This window comes from Plecotus auritus (genome assembly GCF_963455305.1).
Source record: "Plecotus auritus genome assembly, chromosome: 9".
Lineage (NCBI taxonomy): Eukaryota > Metazoa > Chordata > Mammalia > Chiroptera > Vespertilionidae > Plecotus > Plecotus auritus.
The window spans coordinates 115,625,439-115,647,690 of record NC_137783.1 but is presented as its reverse complement, the minus strand read 5'-3'; the positions used below and the strand labels follow the sequence as shown (position 1 = coordinate 115,647,690).

At 41.9% G+C, this 22,252-nt stretch overlaps 1 protein-coding gene across 2 annotated transcripts in view; it reads right to left on the bottom strand.

Moving 5' to 3' along the window:
- SYT9 (synaptotagmin 9) overlaps positions 1-22,252 on the bottom strand; it is a 159,928-nt gene that overhangs the window by 88,390 nt on the left and 49,286 nt on the right. For both annotated transcript variants that reach the window (XR_013959033.1, XM_080641619.1), the window contains exon 3: positions 15,140-15,686. Coding sequence is in view for 1 of the 2 variants with exons in the window: in XM_080641619.1 (XP_080497745.1) it covers positions 15,140-15,686 (547 nt within the window). In the remaining variant the exon portion in view is untranslated. The remainder of the gene's footprint in view (positions 1-15,139; positions 15,687-22,252) is intronic.

The window sequence follows — 22,252 nt, the reverse complement described above, 5'->3', positions numbered from 1 at the left end:
TTGGAGAAGGTGCAGGCTGAGCTGAGGGACACCCCTACCCTGTGCATGAATTTCGTGCACTGGGCCTCTAGTTAAAACATAATAATACAAATATGCAATGTATAAACAAATAGTGGTATATACATGCAATGGAATAGTACTCAGCAATAAAAATATTGAACTATTAATACACATAACAACATGGATGAATCTCAATTATTCTGATGGGCAGAAGTCAAACAAAACAGAGAACACACAATATAATTCTTATGTATATAGAATTCTAGAAAAATCCCAACTAATCTATTGCGACAGAATCCAGATCAATAGTTGTTAAGGACTAAAGGATGAGTAGCAGGGAGGGAAGGTAGAAAAGGATTACAAAGGGGCACATGACAAGTTTTAGGGGTTACAAATTTGTTTATTATTTTCATTATAGCGATGGATTCACAAATGTATACATATTTCAAAACTATCAAATTATATACCTTAAACATATGGAGTTTGCTATATACTAATTATTCCTCAATAAAACTGTTAAATTATTTTCTGGAACTTGCTACCGTTCTCCTTTTCTATAACCACTATCCTGGTGAGAGAAATCACCTCTATCTTGTGCTTCAACAATAGCTTGACCCTTTCCTTGCTGTTCCCTCTTTTCCATTCTCTGCACTGCAGCCAAAGTGATCTTTTTAGAACATAAATCTATTTGTGTTGTTTCACTGCTCAAAATCCTTCAAATTTACTCATAAAATAAAGACCCAATGACTTATTCTTACCTACAAGTTCCTAACTATTCTCGCTCCTGCCTGAATCCTAGCTTCTTTCCCATCTTGTCCTCCCTCTCCTCCCCCTTTAACTCTTCTGCTTTCTCTTGAAACTTGCAAAAAATTTTTTCTGGCTCAGGGCCTTTGCACATGCTGATTCCTTTTGGCTGGGACTTTGCCCTTCCAAGTGAACTCCTAACTAACCTTCCTTTAGCTTCAGCTTCAATGTTACCACCTTCAACCATCCTTTTTGGATGCACCAGACTAGGTTAGGTCTTGCCTATGTCTCCACAGCACCAACCATATATATAAATGATTATCTATGCAATTTTTTGTTTTCTATCTTTCCCTTCCCCACTTCAAGAGTGTAGGGATCATTATATACTTGATACCTAGTGCACTGCCTAGCACACAGCAGGGATTTGAAAACATTTGTTGAATAAATGACAGAGATAGAACTGGGACTCACTTCCTGACCCAGAACTCACTCTCTGACTTCCAAATTAGATTTTTCTCAATCCACTCTTGCAAAATCCATCCTTCTGGATCTGACAGCCAAATGTACTTTTCCTTTAGTTACTTAGGTCTCAAATTGGTAATAATGATCTCACTTATTTGTGGAATCTAATGAACATAATGAATTGATCAACAAAATAAGAACCGAAGCATGGAGGCATGGAATAGACTGACATATCTCAATGTGGGGTTGGGGGAACAATAAGAGATAAACCAAAGAACTTATATACTTACTAGAAGCCTGATGCATGAAGATTCGTGCCAGAATGGGCCTTCCTTTTCCTGGCTGCCGGCACCGCTTTCGATCTGGTCCGGAGCCACCTTTCTACCTTCCTACGCTGCTCAGAGGCCCAGAGCAGCCGGGGATGGGGTGGGACGCCCCCGGCTGCTTGGTGGCCACGTATGCAAATTAACCGCCATCATTTTTGGTTACTCACTCCTGATTGGCTGTGGGCGTCGTGAAGGTATGGTCAATTAGCATGTTTGTCTATTATTAGGTAAGATATGAATAGCCCACGGACACGGGCAATAGAGTAGTGAAGACCTGGGGGGTGGGTAGGGGCTGGGAAGAGGGGGGGGAAAGAGGGGGAGGAGTGGGAGATATCTGTAATACTATCAACAATAAAAAGTATATTAAAAAATAATAAAAATTTAAACCAAAAAAAAGAAGAATGTACTAGCCACATCTTAAGTATTAAATACCAAAGTATTGGACTCAGAAAAGAAAGGTTAGCAATGTTAAACATAGCTGAATTGGGTTTTTAAAAAATCAGTCATGCTCATTTTAATGATACAATTATTCTGGAAGTTATACCCCAAGAGAGTTACAAAGTTAATTAACAAGACAGTTAACAAAGAAGGAAACTGGCTGGAGATGAGACTAGAGAGGCAGAGCCTGGCGGACAAGAAGTCACCGCTGGCTGCTGAGAGCTGACCGCGAACCAGCACTGCCATGTTCCCAGCACAGCAGTGGCCTAGATTCTCAGTGTCGTGGAGGGTGGGGCTGGGAAGGTCAAGACTGCAACCATGGCCATGTTCCAGGACGGCTTCCTAAGAAACAGCCTGCCTTTCCCTCCCTTTCACTCCCCCACTATGTTTATAGACTCCCCTTAATTAGAGCATTTCAGCATGGAAGCATAATCCAATCTGAAAGAAAATTTCCCTTGAGAGCCATCTGTCAGAATTAGACTACACTTAGCTACTGGACAGTCAGGCTGCACTGTAAATACCACAGACTGCTTCGATTCTCCGAAGGCTCCAAACTCATTTCCAGGCAAGCAAACACCAGTCCAAGGGACAAAGCTTTCTGTCAGGAAACTGGCTCGCTGTTTTGGACAGTAACGCTTCCACGGGTAGAAGATCATTAAAAGCAGTCCCAGGGGAACATTCTACCTGACCAGCCTCGCCTTTCTTCAGAGATGAAAATGCCATCCTTGACAACTCTATTAAGTCCCCTTTAGTTGTTCTAGGTTTGCAGGAGATATTTTTCATTGAGATAGATTGTCCCCATGGAGATATTTGATTGCATAAAGGGGGACCAAGTGAAGCCCACTTTGGCTCCCTATAAAGTCAGCCCCCCTTTTCAGGAGCATCCAGCTGGCCACACACACACACACACACACACACACACACACACACACACACCTGACTTTGGTAACCATGCCAAAGCACAGCAGACTCTTGCTCAGGAAAAAAGTGGGTAGGGTAGAGGTCAGGGGGGATGGGAAGAAGAGGGCCCCTTCTCTCTTTCATCATTTCCCTATATCTCAGAGGTCACCTGATTCAGGGTCTGGCTTGTGTTTGAAAGCAGTTCCTCAATAAATCACCTGCATAAGAATCCCTGTTAGTCTCTGCTTCTAGGGAATCCTACTTAAGACACACACACTCTGTTGGCGTTATTTTCATTTCATTCACCGGTTCACTCATTCACTCATCCATTCACTCAAAAAGCATTTATCATCTACCTCTTCGGTTAAGTACTGAAGACACAGTCAAAGACTTTGTCTTCAAGGAGCAAGTAGTTAGAGGGGTAGGCAGGATAGATACTCACAATCAAATGTAATACCTGCTGTGAAGAGATAACATAGAGGATACCTGGAGAGCTCCTGGGGACACTAATTTGTTCCTGGTGGATATATAAAGAGTTTGCAAGGTGATGGTTAAATGTTTAGTTGAACAGAGAAGAGGAGTAGAAGTAAAGGTCACTGCAGACAGAGAATAGTGTGTGCACAGAACAAATACACGAATGGACAATTAGAGGGAATTAGAAGGAGTAACAGAGGGGATTGGTTGTCCAAAACTTATGGCAGACATTGCTATTGGAGCCCAGGCTTGTCATTTGCTGAGCCCTTAATCGTTAACACAGCTCACCAGTCAGCTAGCATCCATTGACTAGCTTTAGTCCTCAAGATCAAAGTACTTGACCATATTTGTTTTTTGCCCATATGTTTTTATGTTCATCTTCAACTGCAAATCTCTAAATCTACAAACTTTCCTGTATCTGCTCCCACATTTTTCTCATTAATTCCTACAATAAAGGAAATGTTGTTTATCTAAAGCCAGCATTCTACCTGAATTTTAGATCCTGTCACCTACTTTTTTAGAGAAATTGCTTTATTGATTATCCTGTGTTATATATCTACTAGAGGCCCGGTGCATGGATTTGTGCACCAGTGGGGTCCCTCAGCCTGGCCTGCACCCTCTCACAATCTGAGACCCCCTCATGGGATGTCAGATAGTGGTTTTGGCCCAATCCCTGCAGGCCCGATCCAGATATGAGGGAGCCCGATCCTGTGCATTGAGTGACTGTCCCTGTGGCCAGTGCACATCATAGTGACCAGTCGACCAGTCGTTCGGTTGCTTAGGCTTTTATATATATAGATTAGAGGCCCAATGCACAAAATTCATGCAAGGGTAGGCCCTCACAGCCCCAGCTGCCTCGGTCCTTGTAGCCACCCTGGTTGCTGCCTCAGCTCTCATAGCCCCGGCTTCTTTCGGAAGGTTGTCTGGACAGTCGATCAGCTTTTCGGCCATTTGGTCAATTTGCATATTACACTTTTATTATTATAGATGTTTTCAAACTCTCTCTGTACTGAATCTTTTCATTAGATTTCTCATTCAATTGAGGTCCCCCCCTCCCCGTAAAAGTAATTTTTAGATTTTTATGGACCTAGAGAACATTATGCTAAGTGAAATAAGCCAGTCAGAGAAAAATAAGTATCATGTGATCGCACTCATTTGTGGAATATAATGAACAATGTAAACTGATGAACAAAAATAGATCCAGAGACATAGAAGCACCCAACAGACTGTCAAACCTCAGAGGGAAGGCAGGGGAGAGTGTGTGTTTGAGGGGTAAGAGATCAACCAAAGAACTTGTATGCATATAAGCATAACCAAGGGACACAGACAAAAGAGGGGTGAAGGCTGGGGCTGGGGGACTGGGAGCGGGCTGGGAGAGGTCAATGGGGGGGGGGTGAGGGACATATGTAATACTTTCAACAATAAAGAATTAAAAAAAATAAAACAGAGTAGTAGTAAAAAAATAATAATTTAAAAAAATTTATATATCGTACAATTCAGAGTTTCGTTAGATTGTTCTATGAATTTTGACAAAAGCATAGAGTCATGCATGCACCATGACTGCAATGGAGAACAACTCCATCACTCCTCCAAAATTCCCTCTTATTGGCCCCTTGTAGTCAACTCATCTCCCCATCCCAACTCCTGGCAACCACTGATTTGTTTTCTTTCTCTATAATTTTGCCCTTTTCACAATATCATGTAAGTGGACTTGTGAAATGGAATGATATTGTGAAAAAGTATGTAGCTTTTTGAGTCTGGGCTTCTTTCACTTAGCAGAATGCACCTGAGATTCATTCATACTGTTGTGTGCATATTGTGCACATATTGATCATTTCCTTTACTGCTGAACAGTAAGTATTCCATTAAATGGATGTAACAGTTTACCCATTTACGCACTGAAGGATAGTGAGGCTGCTTCTATTTTTTGGTAATTCTGAATAAGACTGCTATAAACATTCACATACATGTTCATAGAAATTTAAAAAATAAATATGCTTTTATTTCTCTTATAAATTTACTGTTTTTCAAATTTCATCTAAAATAATCTAAATGTGGGTAGATTGTACAGAGAAAAATATCAGTATCCCTGCTATCTTCTTTTAGCTGTAGTATTGCCTCCATATATGCTCACAGGAACCCCCAAGAGAGCCAGCCTGCAGCTTCCTGCCCATCCTCTTTGTGAACCCCAAGAAAGAACAAGGAAATAGAATCAGAAGTGATCTCACACTTGAATTTAGTTGCAAAAACCTTTAACAAAAGATTAACCATATAGCTGAACACATACAATAAGATGGGCTCCCCTACTACTCCTGGGATTGTAACCTGGTTAAACCACTTTGAGATATAATTTTTTCAATCTAGCAACTCCATTCCTAGGTATACATATCATAGAGAAATCCTTGCACATGTTTGCCAAGAAACGTGTATCAAAAGTATACATATTGCAGCATTTTTTCTAAAATAGAAAATAAACTTATTCAATTATCCATTGATAACAGACTAGATAATTATGATATGTCATTACAATGGAAAGCTAAAACACTTCTGCCAAAAAAAAAAAAATCACAGTACATACGTGAACATAAATGAATCGATACAAATACTGAAAACAGCAGTTTGCAGAAGGATTGCATGTTATAATTTATTTCATTTAAATTTCAAAAATAGGCAAAATTGAACAACCTACTTTTATGTGGTAAAATTATTTTAAAAACAAGGGAATTATAGGTATTAAACTCAGTATACTGATTATCCCTGGGGGGACTGTGGGGATGGAGAGGGGACACACAGGAGCTTCAGAGAGGCTGATAATGTTCTCTTCAGCTAAATTCCGATGGACTGATGTACTCTTTGTTATTTTTAAATCATACATATATACCCTTGGATGTGTCACATATTTCATTTAAGAAAGAAAATGCTTTGTCCTGGCACATATACTAGGATAAAAGTTGTCAAAGTCTCTGTCAGAGACCTGTAGCGTTATTGATTCCTTCTTTCAGACGTTCTGTTCTGCAGTTCTACCACCCTTCCCTCCCTCTGAATAATCTAGACATGAGGGGACAACATGTTTGACAGACAGCGAGTGACGGGGTGGGATCTGGTGGACTCTCCTGGAGACACAGCTCATTAGACCCCGGTGTGGGAATGGAACTCACAATAACCTGGGTATGTGCCCTGATTGGGAATCAAACCCACAATTTTTGGTGTTCAGGATGATGCTCCTGCCAGGGCCATATATAATAACTTAAACTGACTGAGTTGGCTGTTGGAATACTTAGTCCTAATTCCCCATTATCCAGCTGTGTGACCTTGGTTGAATCTCCTAATGGCCCTCCATTCCGTTTTATGTGGTAAAGAAGGACCTTAGATTATAGGACCTCTAAGAGTCTTTGTGGCTATTCAATCACAAGGCAAACATATAATACGTAGATTATTATTCAGTTAGTACAAGTGAAATCTGCTTTCTGAACAGACTTTGAGCAATGCAGTACACAATGCTTACAGTAATAGGTTAGATCAGTGGTCGGCAAACCGCGGCTCGCGAGCCACATGCGGTTCTTTGGCCCCTTGAGTATTCTAACGCCGCTTCTTCAAAATAGACTCGCCCAGGCCGAAAACCAACTTCTGCGCATGGGCCACGAAGTTTCAATCGCACTGTACGTGCGTGCCCGCACGTGGTATTTTTGTGGAAGAGCCACACTCAAGGGGCCAAAGAGCCACATGTGGCTCGCAAGCCGCGGTTTGCCGACCACTGGGTTAGATGGTCACAGAAACTCCTTTAGGTAAAAATACTGGATTATAAAATCCTTTTAAATGCATAGCAAAGCTGACAGGGCAGGAATGGAATTATTCAGTGGCCAGAACAGTAAGAAAGCATGAACACACACACACACACAGAGGTGAATAAGCTCCAGAGCCGGAGCGTAAATGGAGGTACATGTAAACCTCTCAGGGTTTCGTGCCTGGGTTGTAGAGGACTGTAGGAGCATCCTGCATAAAGCTGGGGTCCTAAAGATCAAGAATCACTTTTTTTTTTTAAAGAATATATTGAGGTTTCATAATTCCTTTTTTAAAAAATGTATTTTATTGATTTTTCACACAGAGGAAGGAAGCGGGGAGAGAGTCAAAAACATCGATGAGAGAGAAACATCAATCAGCTGCCTCCTGCACGCCTCCCCCGCACTGGGGATGTGCCCACAACCAAGGCACATGCCCTTGACTGGAATCAAACCCGGGACCCTTGAGTCCTCAGGCCAACGCTCTATCCACTGAGCCAAACTGGTTAGGCCAGTGGTCGGCAAACTCATTAATCAACAGAGCCAAATATCAACAGTACAACGATTGAAATTTCTTTTGAGAGCCGAAAACCGACTTCTGCGCATGGGCCACGAAGTTTCAATCTCACTGTACGTGCGCGCCCGCACGTGGTATTTTGTGGAAGAGCCACACTCAAGGGGTCAAAGAACCGCATGTGGCTCGCGAGCCTCAGTTTGCCGACCACTGGGTTAGGGCAAGGGTCACATTTTTAAAAGATAAACACAATAGAATATCTGTCTTGCATACATAGATGTTCAAGATCCTTCCTGTCTTGAACTTGGATTTGCTCTGGGTAAAGCAATATATATACTAGAGGCCCGGTGCACGAAATATGTGCACTCAGGAGTGGTCCCTCAGCCTGGCCTGAGCCCTCTCACAGTCCAGGAGCCCTCAGGGGATGTCCAACTGCCATGGAGGTGGGAGAAGCTCCTGCCACTGCCACTGTGCTCACCAGCCATGAGCCCAGCTCAGGGCTTCTGGCTGAGTGGCGCTCCCCCTGTGGGAGCACACTGACCACCAGGGAGCAGCTCCTGCATTGAGCATCTGCCCCCTGGTGGTCAGTGCAGGTCATAGAGACCAGTCGTTCTGTAGTTTGGTCGATTTGCATATTAGCCTTTTATTATATAGGAGGATATCCTGCTTGCCAGTTTTTAACCACCAACACAAGCATGAACTTACAGATTTGGAACCTATAGTTACCCTACCTCTGTTATCCATAAACACTCACGCTCAAAGTTCAGTTTAAAGTGGCTGCATGTTGGTAGTTCACCTAGGCATCTGGTAGAAACAATTGCAAATCATCTCTGAAGAAATGTACTTTCAACCTATGGCTTGGAAACTTCAGAGGCCCTCCTGGTCCATGAGGTCTTCATCTGCAGATTCCACTATCAATCCATGGTTGGCTGAATCCAAGGATGTGGAACCCATGGATGCTGAGGGCTGACTAAGGGACTGGAAAATCTGCAGATTTTGATATCCATGGGAGTCCTGGAACCGATTCCCCATAGATAACCAAGGATGACTGTACTGGCAATAGTCCAAGATAGATGAGCTCACAATAATAAATCACTAAATATGTGAGACAACAAGACATGATAAGTTATGGAGTGGATGGAAATGCCAAACAAAAGAATCAGGGCTGCAAAGGTTATAGCTATTGGAATTATGAGCAACAGGATATAATATATATGTATATATATACATGGGTATATATACATATATGTATATGAACATGTACATATATGTGAACATACATAAGCATATGTACATTTATATATGTATATAAAAACTATGCATGGAAGGGTAAAAGAAACAGAAAGGGGAACTGAAAGTAAATTGAAGAAATAAAGAAATTAGCAAATATGCTAAGCAAATATGAAAACACATCAAAAATATTTCTACAAATAGAAAGAAGAAAATGGCTGAGAATTTTCCAGCACTGAAAAAAGGAAACAATTTCAGATCCAGGAACTCAATAAATTTCAGACACAGACAACAGGGGGGTGAGGGCATGAGTGGGGGGGATGGATGGGGTAATGGGGGGATAAGGACACATATGAAATACCTTAATCAATAAAGAAATTTAAAAAAAATTTCAGTCAGGATAAATAAAAAGAAAGGCCCACTTAGCAATTTTATAGTTAAACTACAGAACACTAATCAGAAAAGCAAAATCTGGAGAGCAGTAAGAAAGAAAAGGAAAATTACATACAAAGGAATACTTATTAGACTAATTGTTGACTTCTCAAAAGCACCTGGAGGTTAGAAGACTACGGAATGACAGCTTTACAATGCCCCAAATCAGAGTAACTGAGAGTTCTATGCCCCCAAAATTTTATATCCAGAAAAACAATCTTGTAAGAACAAAAGCAAAACAAAAAAGGTATGGCTCTTTGTTGAAGAGTATTGCCAGCCTATGGAGACCCCACAAAAGGCATCTAGAGAAATAAATATTCCATCTTCATTCTTCTCCCTTCCTCATTGTCTGAACCTAATCAGAAGCCACTGACTAAGGGAGATCTTTTCAGTTTGTAGAAAAATAAAGCATCCAGGGGCACTGAGCAGAAACAAATGGAATGTATCCAAACTAACACTCCCAGCCAATTTTGTAGACCAAGGAATCAACCTTACCCACATTTTTATCACTGTCCACTCAGTGTTGCTCTTTCGACAAAGTCTCTGGAAGCAACTTACAGCAGATCCCTGTTGAGCTTTTTTGTTGTTGTTGTTAATCCTCACCCGAGGATATTTTTTTCCCATTGATTTTTAGAGATAGTGGAAGGGGGCGGGGGGGAGAGACACACACAGAGAGAAACATCAGTGTGAGAGAGACACATGGATTGGTTGCCTTCCACAGGAGCCCCAACCAGGGCCAGGGACTGAGCCTGCAACTGGGGTACGCCGGAACCAAATCTGGGACCTTTCAGTCCGCAGGCTGACGCTCTATCCACTGAGTCAAACTGGCTAGGACCCTGTTGAGCCTTTTAACAACTGTTGCAGCTATTTTATGGAATTCACTTGTCAAAAAATATAAATTGATGTCACACCAGATGGTATGACCAAACTCCTTCTACCAGGGCTCATCACTGTTGGCAGATAGTATCTCAGCTTACTAGTATATCCAAGGGGACTTGGCAAATACTCCAATGAGAGGGTTCATTCTTGAGTCATTCAAAGCAGCATAAGCAGCCTGGCCATCTTGTTTCTTTAGAGCCTCTCTTGCTGCCTACTAATGCAGGAATAAGTATAATCCTTGCTTCCCCCTGCATCAAGTTTTTGGTTTACCAATATCACACTTTTCAAGGTTGAAGAGAGCTCCCAAATCACTTTAGTTTCATCCCCTGATGCTCTCTGCACCTTCTCCAGCTCCTCCTTTTCTTTCCTGTCATTATGATAAAGGCCAGCAAACCCCCATGCTACACTTCACTCATCTGAGCAGTGGGACAAAGTTGCCACTGGTACCTACCCGGTGGCATGGAGAAGATGCCCAAGTGTGGGTGAGTCCCCAGTTCACAAACATGGCTGAGGATGAGAAAGTACTAGTGTGGTTATTTGGTCATCGGGCAGAGAATGTGTGTTCTCTTTCTGAGCAGAGGGACAGCCTCTCACTAGACAGGCTCCAAACTCAAGCTGGATCATGGTCTGGCCTGTGTAAGAAATGGGTGTTTGTTGTCTTTGGATGGCAAGGCAGAGACAGAGAAAGGGAAAGGAAGATGGAAAGAGGAGAGGAAGAGAAAGAGAAAGAGAAAGAGAAAGAGAAAGAGAAAGAGAAAGAGAAAGAGAAAGAGAAAGAGAAAGGCCTTAGAAGGACCATATTCCAGAAGACAAGCTAACAGTTACCTGAGGGGAAAAGGTGAAAGAAACAAGTGGCATTAAAATATCAGAGTTACCTAAGAAAGTCCAATTTTCCTTTCTATTTCAGGAGTGTCAATGCACCTCTGCAGGATAATGAAAAGGATGTAAATTGAGTAAAAATATCACCATGCAAGGCTAAATAGCATGCTATTAAACAATGATTGGGTTACCAGAGAGATCAAAGAAGAAATAAAAAGCATCATGACAACAAATGACAACAAAAACACAAAAATCCAAAATCTATGGGACACAGTGAAAGCAGTCTTGAGAGGGAAGTTCATATCTCTACAGGCCTACCTCAAAAAGCAAGAAAAAAATGTTAAATTATCTAATCCTACAACTCAAGAGTTGGAAGAGAGCAACAAGAAAAGCCCAGTGTAAGCAGAAGGAAGGAGATAATAAAGATCAGAGTGGAAATAAATAACATAGAGACCAAAAAAAAACAATACAAAAGATCAACAAAACCAAGAGCTGGTTCTTTGAAAGGATAAACAAGATTGATGAACCTCTAGCCCAGCTCACCAAGAAGCAAAGAGAGAGGACCCAAATAAACAAAATCAGAAGTGAAAGAGGTGAAGTAACAACTGATTCCACAGAAATTCAAAAGATTATGAAAAAATACTATGAGCAACTCTATTTCAACAAAATTGACAACCTAGATGAAATGGACATATTCTTAGAAAAATACAAGTTCCCAAAACTCAATCAGGAAGAATAAAAAAACCTGAATAGGCCGATAACTACTGAAGAAATTGAAGCAGTGATAAAAAATCTTCCAGCAACAAAAGCCCTAGTCCGGACTGTTTTACAGGGGAGTTTTACCAAACATTCAAAGAACTAAAAACTATCCTCCTCAGACTATTCCAAAAAATTCAAGAGGAAGGCACACTCCCAAGCTCTTTCTATGAAGCCAGCACTACCCTAATTCCAAAACCAGATAAAGACACCACAAAAAAAAGAGAACTACAGGCCAATATCCTTGATGAACATAGATGCCAAAATCCTCAACAAAATTCTAGCAAATTGGATTCAGCATTACATTAGAAAGATCATACACCATGACCAAGTGGGATTTATTCCAGGGATGCAAGAATGGTACAATATCTGCAAATCAATAAATGTGATACATCACATAAACAAATTGAGAGACAAAAATCACATAATCATATTAATTGATGCAGAAAAAGCATTTGACAAAATCCAACACCCTTTCTTAATAAAAACTCTCAGCAAAGTGGGACTAGAGGGATCATACCTCAACATAATAAAAGCCTTATATAACAAACCCACAGCCAACATCATACTCCATGGGCAAAAACTAAACTCATTTCCCCTAAGAACAGGAACAAGACAAGGGATGCCCACTTTCACCACTCCTGTTCGATATAGTACTGGAAGTGCTAGCCATAGTGATCAGACAAGGAGAAGAAATAAAAGGCATCCCAATTGGGAAAGAAGAAATAAAACTGTCCTTATTCGCAGATGACATGATACTATACATAAAAACCCCCAAAGACTCCATCAAAAAACTACTAGACCTAATAAATGAATTTGGGAATGTAGCAGGATACAAAATTAACACCCAGAAATTTATGACCTTTTTATACACCAATAATGAATTCACAGAAAGAGAAACAACAACAACAACAAAAATCCCATTTACCATTGCACCAAAAAAAATTAAGATACCTAGGAATGAACTTAACTAAGAAGGTAAAAGACCTGTACTTGGAAAACTACAGGACATTGAAAAAAGAGATAGAGGAAGACATAAACAAATGGAAGAACATACCATGTTCATGGATTGGTAGAATCAACATCATTAAAATGACCATACTACCCAAAGCAATCTACAGATTCAATGCAATCCCCATTAGAATACCAACAGCATATTTCAAAGATCTAGAACAAACTCTCCAAAAATTCATTTGGAATAAAAAAAGACCCCGAATAGCCATAGCAATCCTGAGAAAGAAGAACAAAGTTGGAGGGATCATAATACCAGATATCAAGCTATATTACCAAGCCACAGTTCTCAAAACTGCCTGGTACTGGCACAAGAACAGACATATAGACCAATGGAACAGAACAGAGAAACCAGAAATCGACCCAAGCCATTATGCTCAATTAATATTTGACAAAGGAGGCAAGAGCATACAATGGAGTCAAGACAGTCTCTTCAAAAAATGGTGCTGGGAAATTTGGTCAGATACATGCAAAAAAATAAAACTAGATCACCAACTTACAGCATACACAAAAACAAACTCAAAATGGCTAAAGGACTTAAATGTAAGATGGGAAACAATAAAAATCCTACAAGACTCCATAGGCAGCAAAATAGCAGACATATGTCTTAGCAATATTTTACCAACCCAGCTCCTAGGGCAATGGAGACTAAGGAGAAAATAAACAAATGGGACTACATCAAAATAAAAAGCTTCTGCACAGTAAAAGAAACAATCAACAAAACAACAAGAAAGCCTACTGCATGGGAAAACATATTTGCCAATGCTATTTCAGATAAGGGTTTAATCTCCAAAATTTACAGAGAACTCATACAACTTAACAAAAGGAAGATAAACAATCCAATCAAAAAATGAGCAAAGGACCTAAATAGACATTTTTCAAAAGAGGACATACAGAAGGCCGAGAGACATATGAAAACATGCTCAAGGTCACTAATCATCCGAGAGATGCAAATCAAAACAACAATGAGATACTATCTCACACCTGTCAGAATGGCAATCATCAACAAATCAACAAACGACAAGTGCTGGCAAGGATGTGGAGAAAAAGGAATCCTCGTGCACTGCTGGTGGGAATGCAGACTGGTGCAGCCACTGTGGAAGACAGTATGGAGTTTCTTCAAAAAGTTAAAAATGGAACTCCCATTTCACCCAGTATAATCCCACTTCTAGGACTATATCCCAAGAAACCAGAAACACCCATCAGAAAGGATATAGGCACCCCTAAGTTAATAGCGGCACAGTTTACAATAACTAAGATTTGGAAACAACCTAAGTGGCCATCAGAAGATGAGTGGGTTAAAAAACTGTGGTACATCTACATAATGGAATACTACACTGCTATAAAAAAGAAGGAACTTTTACCATTTGCAACAGCATGGATGGAACTGGAGAGCATTATGCTAAGTGAAATAAACCAGTTGGAGAAAGATAAATATCACATGATCTCACTCATATGTGGAATATAATAATCAACATAATTTGATGAACAAGAATAGATCCAGAGACAAATGGCAGGGGAGGGGGTGGTAAGAGAGCAACCAAATGACTTGTATGCATACATATTAGCATAACCAATAGACACAGACACTGGGGCAGTGAGGGCATGCCCGGGGTGGGAATGGCTGGCGGCAGGTAGGGGGGACAGTCAATCAGGGAAAAAGGAGACATATGTAAAACTTTAGACAATAAATAAATAAATAAAAATATCACCATGCAATCTCGTGTTGAAATGTATGCATGGATATATGGCCTCCCTCCAGGCTCTTCTGCCCTCTCTCCCCTGAGCTTTAAGCTGGATTTGACCTTCTATAGATTGGCACTGCCAATGTCTGCAGATCTTTGCAGACTGTTCTTCTTGAAGCTTTGATTCAATATTTGAAAATGTGATGCCAACTCTTCTCAACCATTCTCATGTCTGGAGTTAAAGGTGAAGATCTCATGAGGAATGCCTCTGAACTGAGCTGACCTGAGAACATGGGTAAGGACTTGTGCTCTTTGCTTCAGATTATGGTCAATAGGATGCCAGGATCCATTTAGCACAAATAAACTAAGAAATCTCTAAAGAAAATGTGTAAGGAGGGCAGATAATATCTACTATCTATTAAAGAATTGCTGAGAATTAGAAAGTAGAAAAGAGTGAAGGTTATTCTTGAATATTGTTTTCATCAATAGTTCTTGGAAATTTTGGAGTGAATATTGTTAAAGCCCTGTTTCTAGAAAGACACGAGGAGGTTCTGAAGCCATAGTTCTATGTATATTTACATGAATTTCATATTTTTCCCCAAAAATAAAATAAGCTATAAGTCCTTTATTTGCATGCTGACCAAGAAACACCTCCACACCTCCCCCAAAAAGAAGAAATGCTGGACTTACGTTGGTGACATATTCGATGTCCTTCCAAAGAATGCACTCCCTGGGGAAATCAGCCAAGTCTAAGAAGTGGTCTACCACCACCTGGCCGATTAAGTCATGGCGGGAGAACCTGTCAAAGTCATACACAGAGAAGTGCAGCTTCCGGGCTGCAAGGTCGTTGTAGGGAACCGGAAACAGAAACACTTCGTCAAACACAGGGTTCAGGGTCTTCCTGTGAACTTTTGTCTGGTGTTTTGTTTTCCGATCTGGAAGCAAGTAGATCTTGACATAAGGATCTGAAGTCCCAGAAAAGTCCTTGGCGGGCAAATTGACGGCTTTGTGAATCTTCACTATGAGCTGCTCTAGGTCACAGTCATATTTTAAAATAAAGTTCAATTTCCCACAGGCTTTGCTGTTACTCCTTCTCCCATCATCGTTGTCCAGTGACCTCTGCTTGTATAACTCCGGTTTAATGCGGCCGATCCCGGCCAGCTGTTCCTGTTTTTGCAGCTGCTGGATATTGAAGTCCGGGTTCGACAGGTTGAGTTGTCCTCGGATTGAATTATGCCTTCAGTGAGGAGCAAGAGAGAACAAAGTTACAACCTCATTAGCTACAGGTCTTTCAGAAATATGTGCCTGGGATGTAGGTAGACTGTTATGTGCTGTTAGAAGATTAGGTCTGTGGGCCTTTTTTTTTTGCCTAAATTCAATATGCTCATCAATGTGAGTAAGCTGCTCCCCAAGGCTTGAAACCCAAAATTGAAGGCTGGTGTCAGGAAATGAAATGATTACCTGTGACCTTGGAGCTTTAAAGGTTTAATGCACTTTCTCAACTAATAAGTCATTAAGAAAGCTTATCTGGCTGGTGGGATATAAAGATTTGTTCACGCTGGTTTAAAAATAAAATTATTCACTTTTATATACAACGTCATCCTGAAACTGAAATAATTGTCTATGTATCTTCTTAAGAAGAATGAATCTGTCTCTAAATTGCACACACTTTCCTGTCACTGGCTGACCACTTTCTAAGGCTGTATATTCTTACTGCTTCAAATCAGATAGTTTCCTCACAAGAACACAAGTTTTGCTTGTGTGAGGGTGGATGTATGGGACAGGACGTGTCTGCTCGCAGTGGACCGCGTTGGCTCTGACGGGCGAGTGACAGCTCTGTGAGTGTCTGCGACGCCACGTGGGTAACTGCTGAGCAGCAGAAGGAGTTGACTTCTGTAATAAACACTGTGGGCATCAAAGGGAAGGTAAGCTGCTATAAATGTATACAAGGATTCAGTCAGGGAAGGTTGGATACTGACATTTGCAAATCAAATATTTGCTAACAGAATCAACTCTTCACCCTATACTAGTAAGCTTATTGGTTGGGCTAGAAGCTTCCCAGAAATTCTCTTGGAAACGTGCATCATCATGTGGGTCTCGGTAAACAGAAAGAAGCAATCATTACATATAAGGTTTTCCTTACGGCTATTTTTGTTTGTTTTTAGCTCAGAGTTCAGGTACTGTATTTTTGTTTGTTTTTAGCTCAGAGTCATGATACTGTATTTTCTGTAGTCTCTCAATAATCTTAATTAAAATAGCCTCTCGCCACCAGGTCAAAAGCAACAGCTGGCTGTCTCGGATGGATTGGTAAATATGTAGTTGGAGAGGCAGAATAAACATTTGAGTTTATCTTCTTTTCCTTTCTGAAGGCTACTTTATAAAATAAAGATGTAAAAGTGGGGTAAATAGCCCCCGAAACATGTTTAAAATTATTCTCCCTTGTCATTCAGATGTTGCTATGCTGAACATTCCTCTTTGCCCTAAAATACACTCCTAGTCACTGAGCTGGTATAACAAGAGCACAATCACAGAGCTGCCATTTGCACCTGTCACAGCCAACACAGTCCACCACAAGCAGACACACACCCCAGGCACCGACATTGTCACGTGAGCAAAAACTGTGTGGTCTGAAAGTTTCTGCTGTGAGATTTTAATTTCTCACAGAGAAATCCACAATCCTAAATTTCCCTTGTATCTCTGATTTTTCAGGGGTAGGGAGAGAGACGGGGGATGCTCTTACGCACCTAAACTGCCTCTCTTTGCAAGTATAGCCAAGTCACTCCCTTGTGGAGATGCTAACCTCTGGAGTGCTAGAACAGAGCTTTAGTCTTGCTCTGCTGGGATCTCTGGGAAGAAATGACTGGCAGGGAGCAGCGAGTACCCAGCCCTATGTAGAGGCCTCAAGGGGGTGGTACCAGCTTTGGCTTCCTCTGCTACTGCTTTTCCCTCCAGGCTGGCTTCACACAAGAGCCACACTGGGGTCTGGAGTCAGTTCGCATCTATGATGGCCATTCTGGGAACTCTTAGTGACTCTGTTTAAAAACTAAAAGTGCTCCATCTAGACTCATGGGATATGCCTTCTCTGCACCAGCATCTGTGATGGGACGCCAGTCCTGTGTCCATGCCAGCCCCAGACTCTGCTATCACTTCTCCCCCACGATGCTCTGAGCAGCCTCTTTGTGCATCACAACTTACCTTCAATGTTTTGGAAAGACTGGCTTCAGATTTATCACAGGAACATTTTGTCTTAACCCTTAACTGCAGGACAAAGCCAGCCATGTACATTTACATTTTAATTTAAAATTGCATGAATTTGGCTGCTTAGCAATGGAACATACTCTGTTTTCCTTGTACATTTTCTTAAGACATGAAATCTGAAGAGAAGTAAGTCCTACGTGTTCCGCTGTTCCCAGCCAGGGGGTAGAGGGAGTGTATTGGGGAGGGCATTAGGGAGAGATTTGTATTTCAAAGACCAAAACATCCCCTCAGAAAGCAATTAGGATGCCTACATTCCTAATTCCAGCACAGCTGAAGATTCCTTTTAAAAACTGCGCACAGGTATGAATACTATTATCCACCCAAATGTTTTACGAGTGTCACTCTCCACACTCCCCTCCCTCCGCCCCCCTCAGAGTCACACTTACTCTGGGAAAACAGTGGAACCCACTGTAAGGCAGTGGCTTAAAGCAGAGAGCAGGGACTGTAACAGGCCAGGACAGTTCTCACTCCCTGGGGCTCTCTTTCAGTCGCTTTCAATTTCCTTCAGGAGAGAGTCAGCGATTCCCGGAGTTGGAGGCATGGGCTAGAGATGCTCAGGGCAGCCAGAAAACCAAGGTAACTCATCACCTCCCTGCATACTCTCTGCAGCTCTCTGGACTGAGAAATGAGAAAGTAGAGCAGGGAGCCTGCCCCAAGGACACGGAGAAGAAGAGAGGTAGAGGAAGTGGAAAATCAATATTCCATGGCTCTCCTGGGTTATTCAAATGGAGTTGGGAGGATGAGCAAGTCAAAAGCAAGACAGAGGGAAGATTCAGAACAGAGAGTTGTGGCCTGGCTCCGGGCACGCAGATGAGGAATTCTGAAATTGTCAGTGGAGGTGATACCTGAGTGCAGTAAACTAGAAGTCTTGCCCACCCGCCAAGGCTCTAGAATTTGAACGCTGCTGAGTGACACTGAGAATGTGATAAGGAGGGATCTGTGTCCAAGGCAGGCGTCCACTGAGCAGGACTGGGGAGTCCAGCATTTTGGTGTTCTCAGGGCTTAATGTATACAATGAATGGAAGGAGAGGAGGTGAACCCCAAGGATGGGTGTGATAAGGAATGCTGTACCTACATTACACCCTAACGCTGTCTTAGAAAGCTGGCCCTGGAGTTGAAACTCTCAGCTTGGTCCACCTCCCATTACAGGCCAGTTTCCTGTCTGAAAGAGGCCAGGGTGAGAAATTCCTGTACGTGGCTGTCCCAGACCCGAGCTGGAAGACTCATGGTTGGACCTGAAGAAAGCCTAATTTCAAAGATGACTAACACAATCTAGGAAGCAGACTTCCCCTAACAAACTCAAAAACACGCTTCCATGCCAGAAGGGATCTGAGCCTGGGGTTCAGTTGCAGCCAAAGGTCAGGAGCAAAGGTGCCCAGATGCAAATGGCTTTTCCTCCCCTCCTTTCCTCAGATTCAAATGAACCATGTCCAGCGTCCCATGTTGAGACCCCCAAAGTCTCAGTCCTAGACATCACCCAAAAGGCCAACTTCCTACACTGGATCTTAAGAAAGAGAACATTACTGTGATTCAACAAATTTGAATGTGCAAAAAGCAAGGTGTCAGGTAGGGTAGGAGGGAGAAAGAGGCAAAGCCTCTTCAATGCCTTCAAGGAAATGACGCCCAGGCGGGAGATTAACTATAAAGCTAACTATAAATCAGGGCAGAGGGGGATTAAAAAATCCACGACTGGAGGTTAGAGAGCCACAGAAGCAGACAGAGGGGAAAAAAATGCCTCTGGCTTAGAAAACTATCATGGAGGAGATGGAACTTGAGCTGAGCCTGCCTGGCCTCATCCTTATCCGCCTTCAAGCTGATACTCTAGACCTCAACAGGGAAATTAACTGTGTGTTCCTCTTGGTCCCCAGCTCTCCAGCAAGATGAGGTCTCCAGCTCTTCTGCCCCAGCAGCTTGCACCTAACATCTGCACTCAGACCACTAGCATCCCTCCCATCGCTGGATTTCCCCTGTGCAGCCACAGACAAGGGTACGCTCTTCTATCCTCCCGCCTCTCGGGGCCCCCATCTCAGAGGTGAAACTTGGTCGATCTTTTCCCTAGTTCTGGGGCATCCATGTTGACAAGGCTTCAGGGTCCAAAGAGAGGGAAGAGAGAAGCAAATTGTTATTTCAGAACCATCATGGGTTTTTTTTTTACTAAGCTCAAGTCAAGACAGGGAGGTTTGGAAACAGTGGAGACACACTCTGTTTCCCTTCTTGAAACTCCCCTGGTGACGGGGAGAAGAGAGTTGGGTTGTCCTGATCCACAGGCAGACACCAAGGAAGGTGAGTGGCAGACAGGACAGACGCAGTTACCTGATTGCAGGGCAGGATGGGGAATCCGAGGCTTTTTTATAAGGGGATTCACAGGCTTCTAGAGTGAGTGAGATGATGAAGATGTAGGCATCAAGCTTTGGCCAGTGGAGGTGTGTGGTCAAGTATAGTTAGCTACACTAAAGCATAACCAGATTCTTCCCACTTCCTCCCAAGTAAAACAGGTTTAAAACTTTGATGTCACCTTCAAATACTGTACCCCACCCCCCATGATTAAGATGAGCTATGTCCTTCATTCCTGACATTAGCCTTAGTATGTCCCCAATTACCTAGTCTGTGGGCTTTTGAGGCCAGAGCTATATCTTTTTTCTCTTTACTATTAGCATATAATGTAGAACTTTGCACATAGCAGATGCTTAATGCATGCCTCTAAAGTAAATATAGGAATGCCACAGGCATAACAGTTTCCTATAATTAAATTCCAGTACAGAAAATACACATTTACATCTAGTTGAGAGAGGTCTACATAACTTCCACTTTTGAAGATATCAATATATTAAAATCTGAAGAAGTAACTAAAAGAGTAATTCAAAAACTTGTTTTAAATGTTTCTATCTAACCAATGCTCTCAACACAAAACAGTGTAGCTTAAGTAGAATTGTGCTACTCACAGAGTAATTACAGCATTTCATCCTAGTGGCACCACTTACATGGCAAAAAATAGGATGATTTAAATTTAAAGTATGATGACTGTCTTCTATCAGTTTGGTCAGTGTATTTCAGTGACTGTAGGAATTGCTTCCTTCAGAGATAAGGACGGGAGTCTGAATGTAAGGCTCTTAATGAATGTGAGACCTGATACACCAGCCTCATACCATTCTGGCCCCTACTCAGTTTATACTTTTGGCTGTTGGCCAGTCCTGTCAGCAGAACACAGAGAAGTGGCCTGATATTGATGAATGTGTTGTCAGTCATTCACAAAAAAGTCTGCTATGTGCCAGAGGCCACACTAGGGGTTACATATTTAGGGAGAAATAAGGTAGGTGGGTGGTCTTAGAGCTCACAGAACTCATCGTCTAGAGGGGATGTAGGCAATAAACAATCAGTTAGTTTAAAATGGAGCTCAATCCTGTGAAGAAGTGAAAGCAAGGCAGTGTGTGAGAGAATGAAGAGTGGGAGGAAGTGGAGGGAAGAACACATGCTTCAGACAGAGTGATCAGGGAGGCCTTTCTGAGGAGGTGACATTTCAGGTGGGAATGAAGGCTGTAAAGGAGCCAGGCATGGCAAAGAAAAAGGAGAAGCATTTCAGGCTGAGGAAACAGCCTGTGTGAAGGCCTGAAGGCAGGAAAGGGCTGGAGACACTGAGGTTGCTAAGAGAGAAGCTCAAGTGTGATACGCTTTTTCACGCAAGCCTCCTACTGAGTCCATGTTAACAGTGCCCTCTGGGCTGTGCCACGTGGTGGCCTGGCCTAGAGGTGAGGCTGACAGCGGATAGCAGCATCACACAGAGCCTTCACAGATTTGATAAGGAGTTTGTGGTGTGGCAACTGAAATTTTTATACAACTCCAGAAAGTGGTGCACTAGGACGAAACGTAATTACCTATGAGTTGCACAATTCTATTCAGCCTATTTTGTATTTGGAGCATCAGTTAGACAGGAACATTTAAAAGAACGCTGTTTTGAAGTACTCATTTAGTGCTTGCTTCAGATTTTCATAAATTGACAACTTCAAAAATGGACCTCAGACCTCTCTCAACCACCATGAGAACCTGAAACTAGATGTAAATGTGTATTTCCCCTGCTGGGATTTAATCATCAGAAATGATTATGTCCATGGCATCCTTATGTTTACTCTAGAGACACACATCATAGATGACACAGGAAACTTGAGAAGGCTTGAAAAACAAACTGGACTTGCATCATGGGACATAAGTCAGAGATGGGAGTAGTTGGCCTGCCAAGGTTCCTTCTGTTCGGAGGATCTGGCGTTTTCATATATTTTAAATATAGACCTTTAAAATGTCTTGGGAATTCGGGGGTGGGGAGGGAACTCCACCCACATTCCCAGGACATTAGAGAGATTTCATTATATAAGAGAGATTTCACCCAAATTAAAAAGAATGAAGAAGAATTTTGGAGGTTTCTAATAGTAATGGTGCTAACTAGAAAGAGAATGCTAAGGTGTTTGATCTTGGAAGAACAAGAGAAAATCATCTTGACCAGAAATATTCTTAGAAGATGAAGCAAAGCTTATCGTCAGAACATTCCAAAGG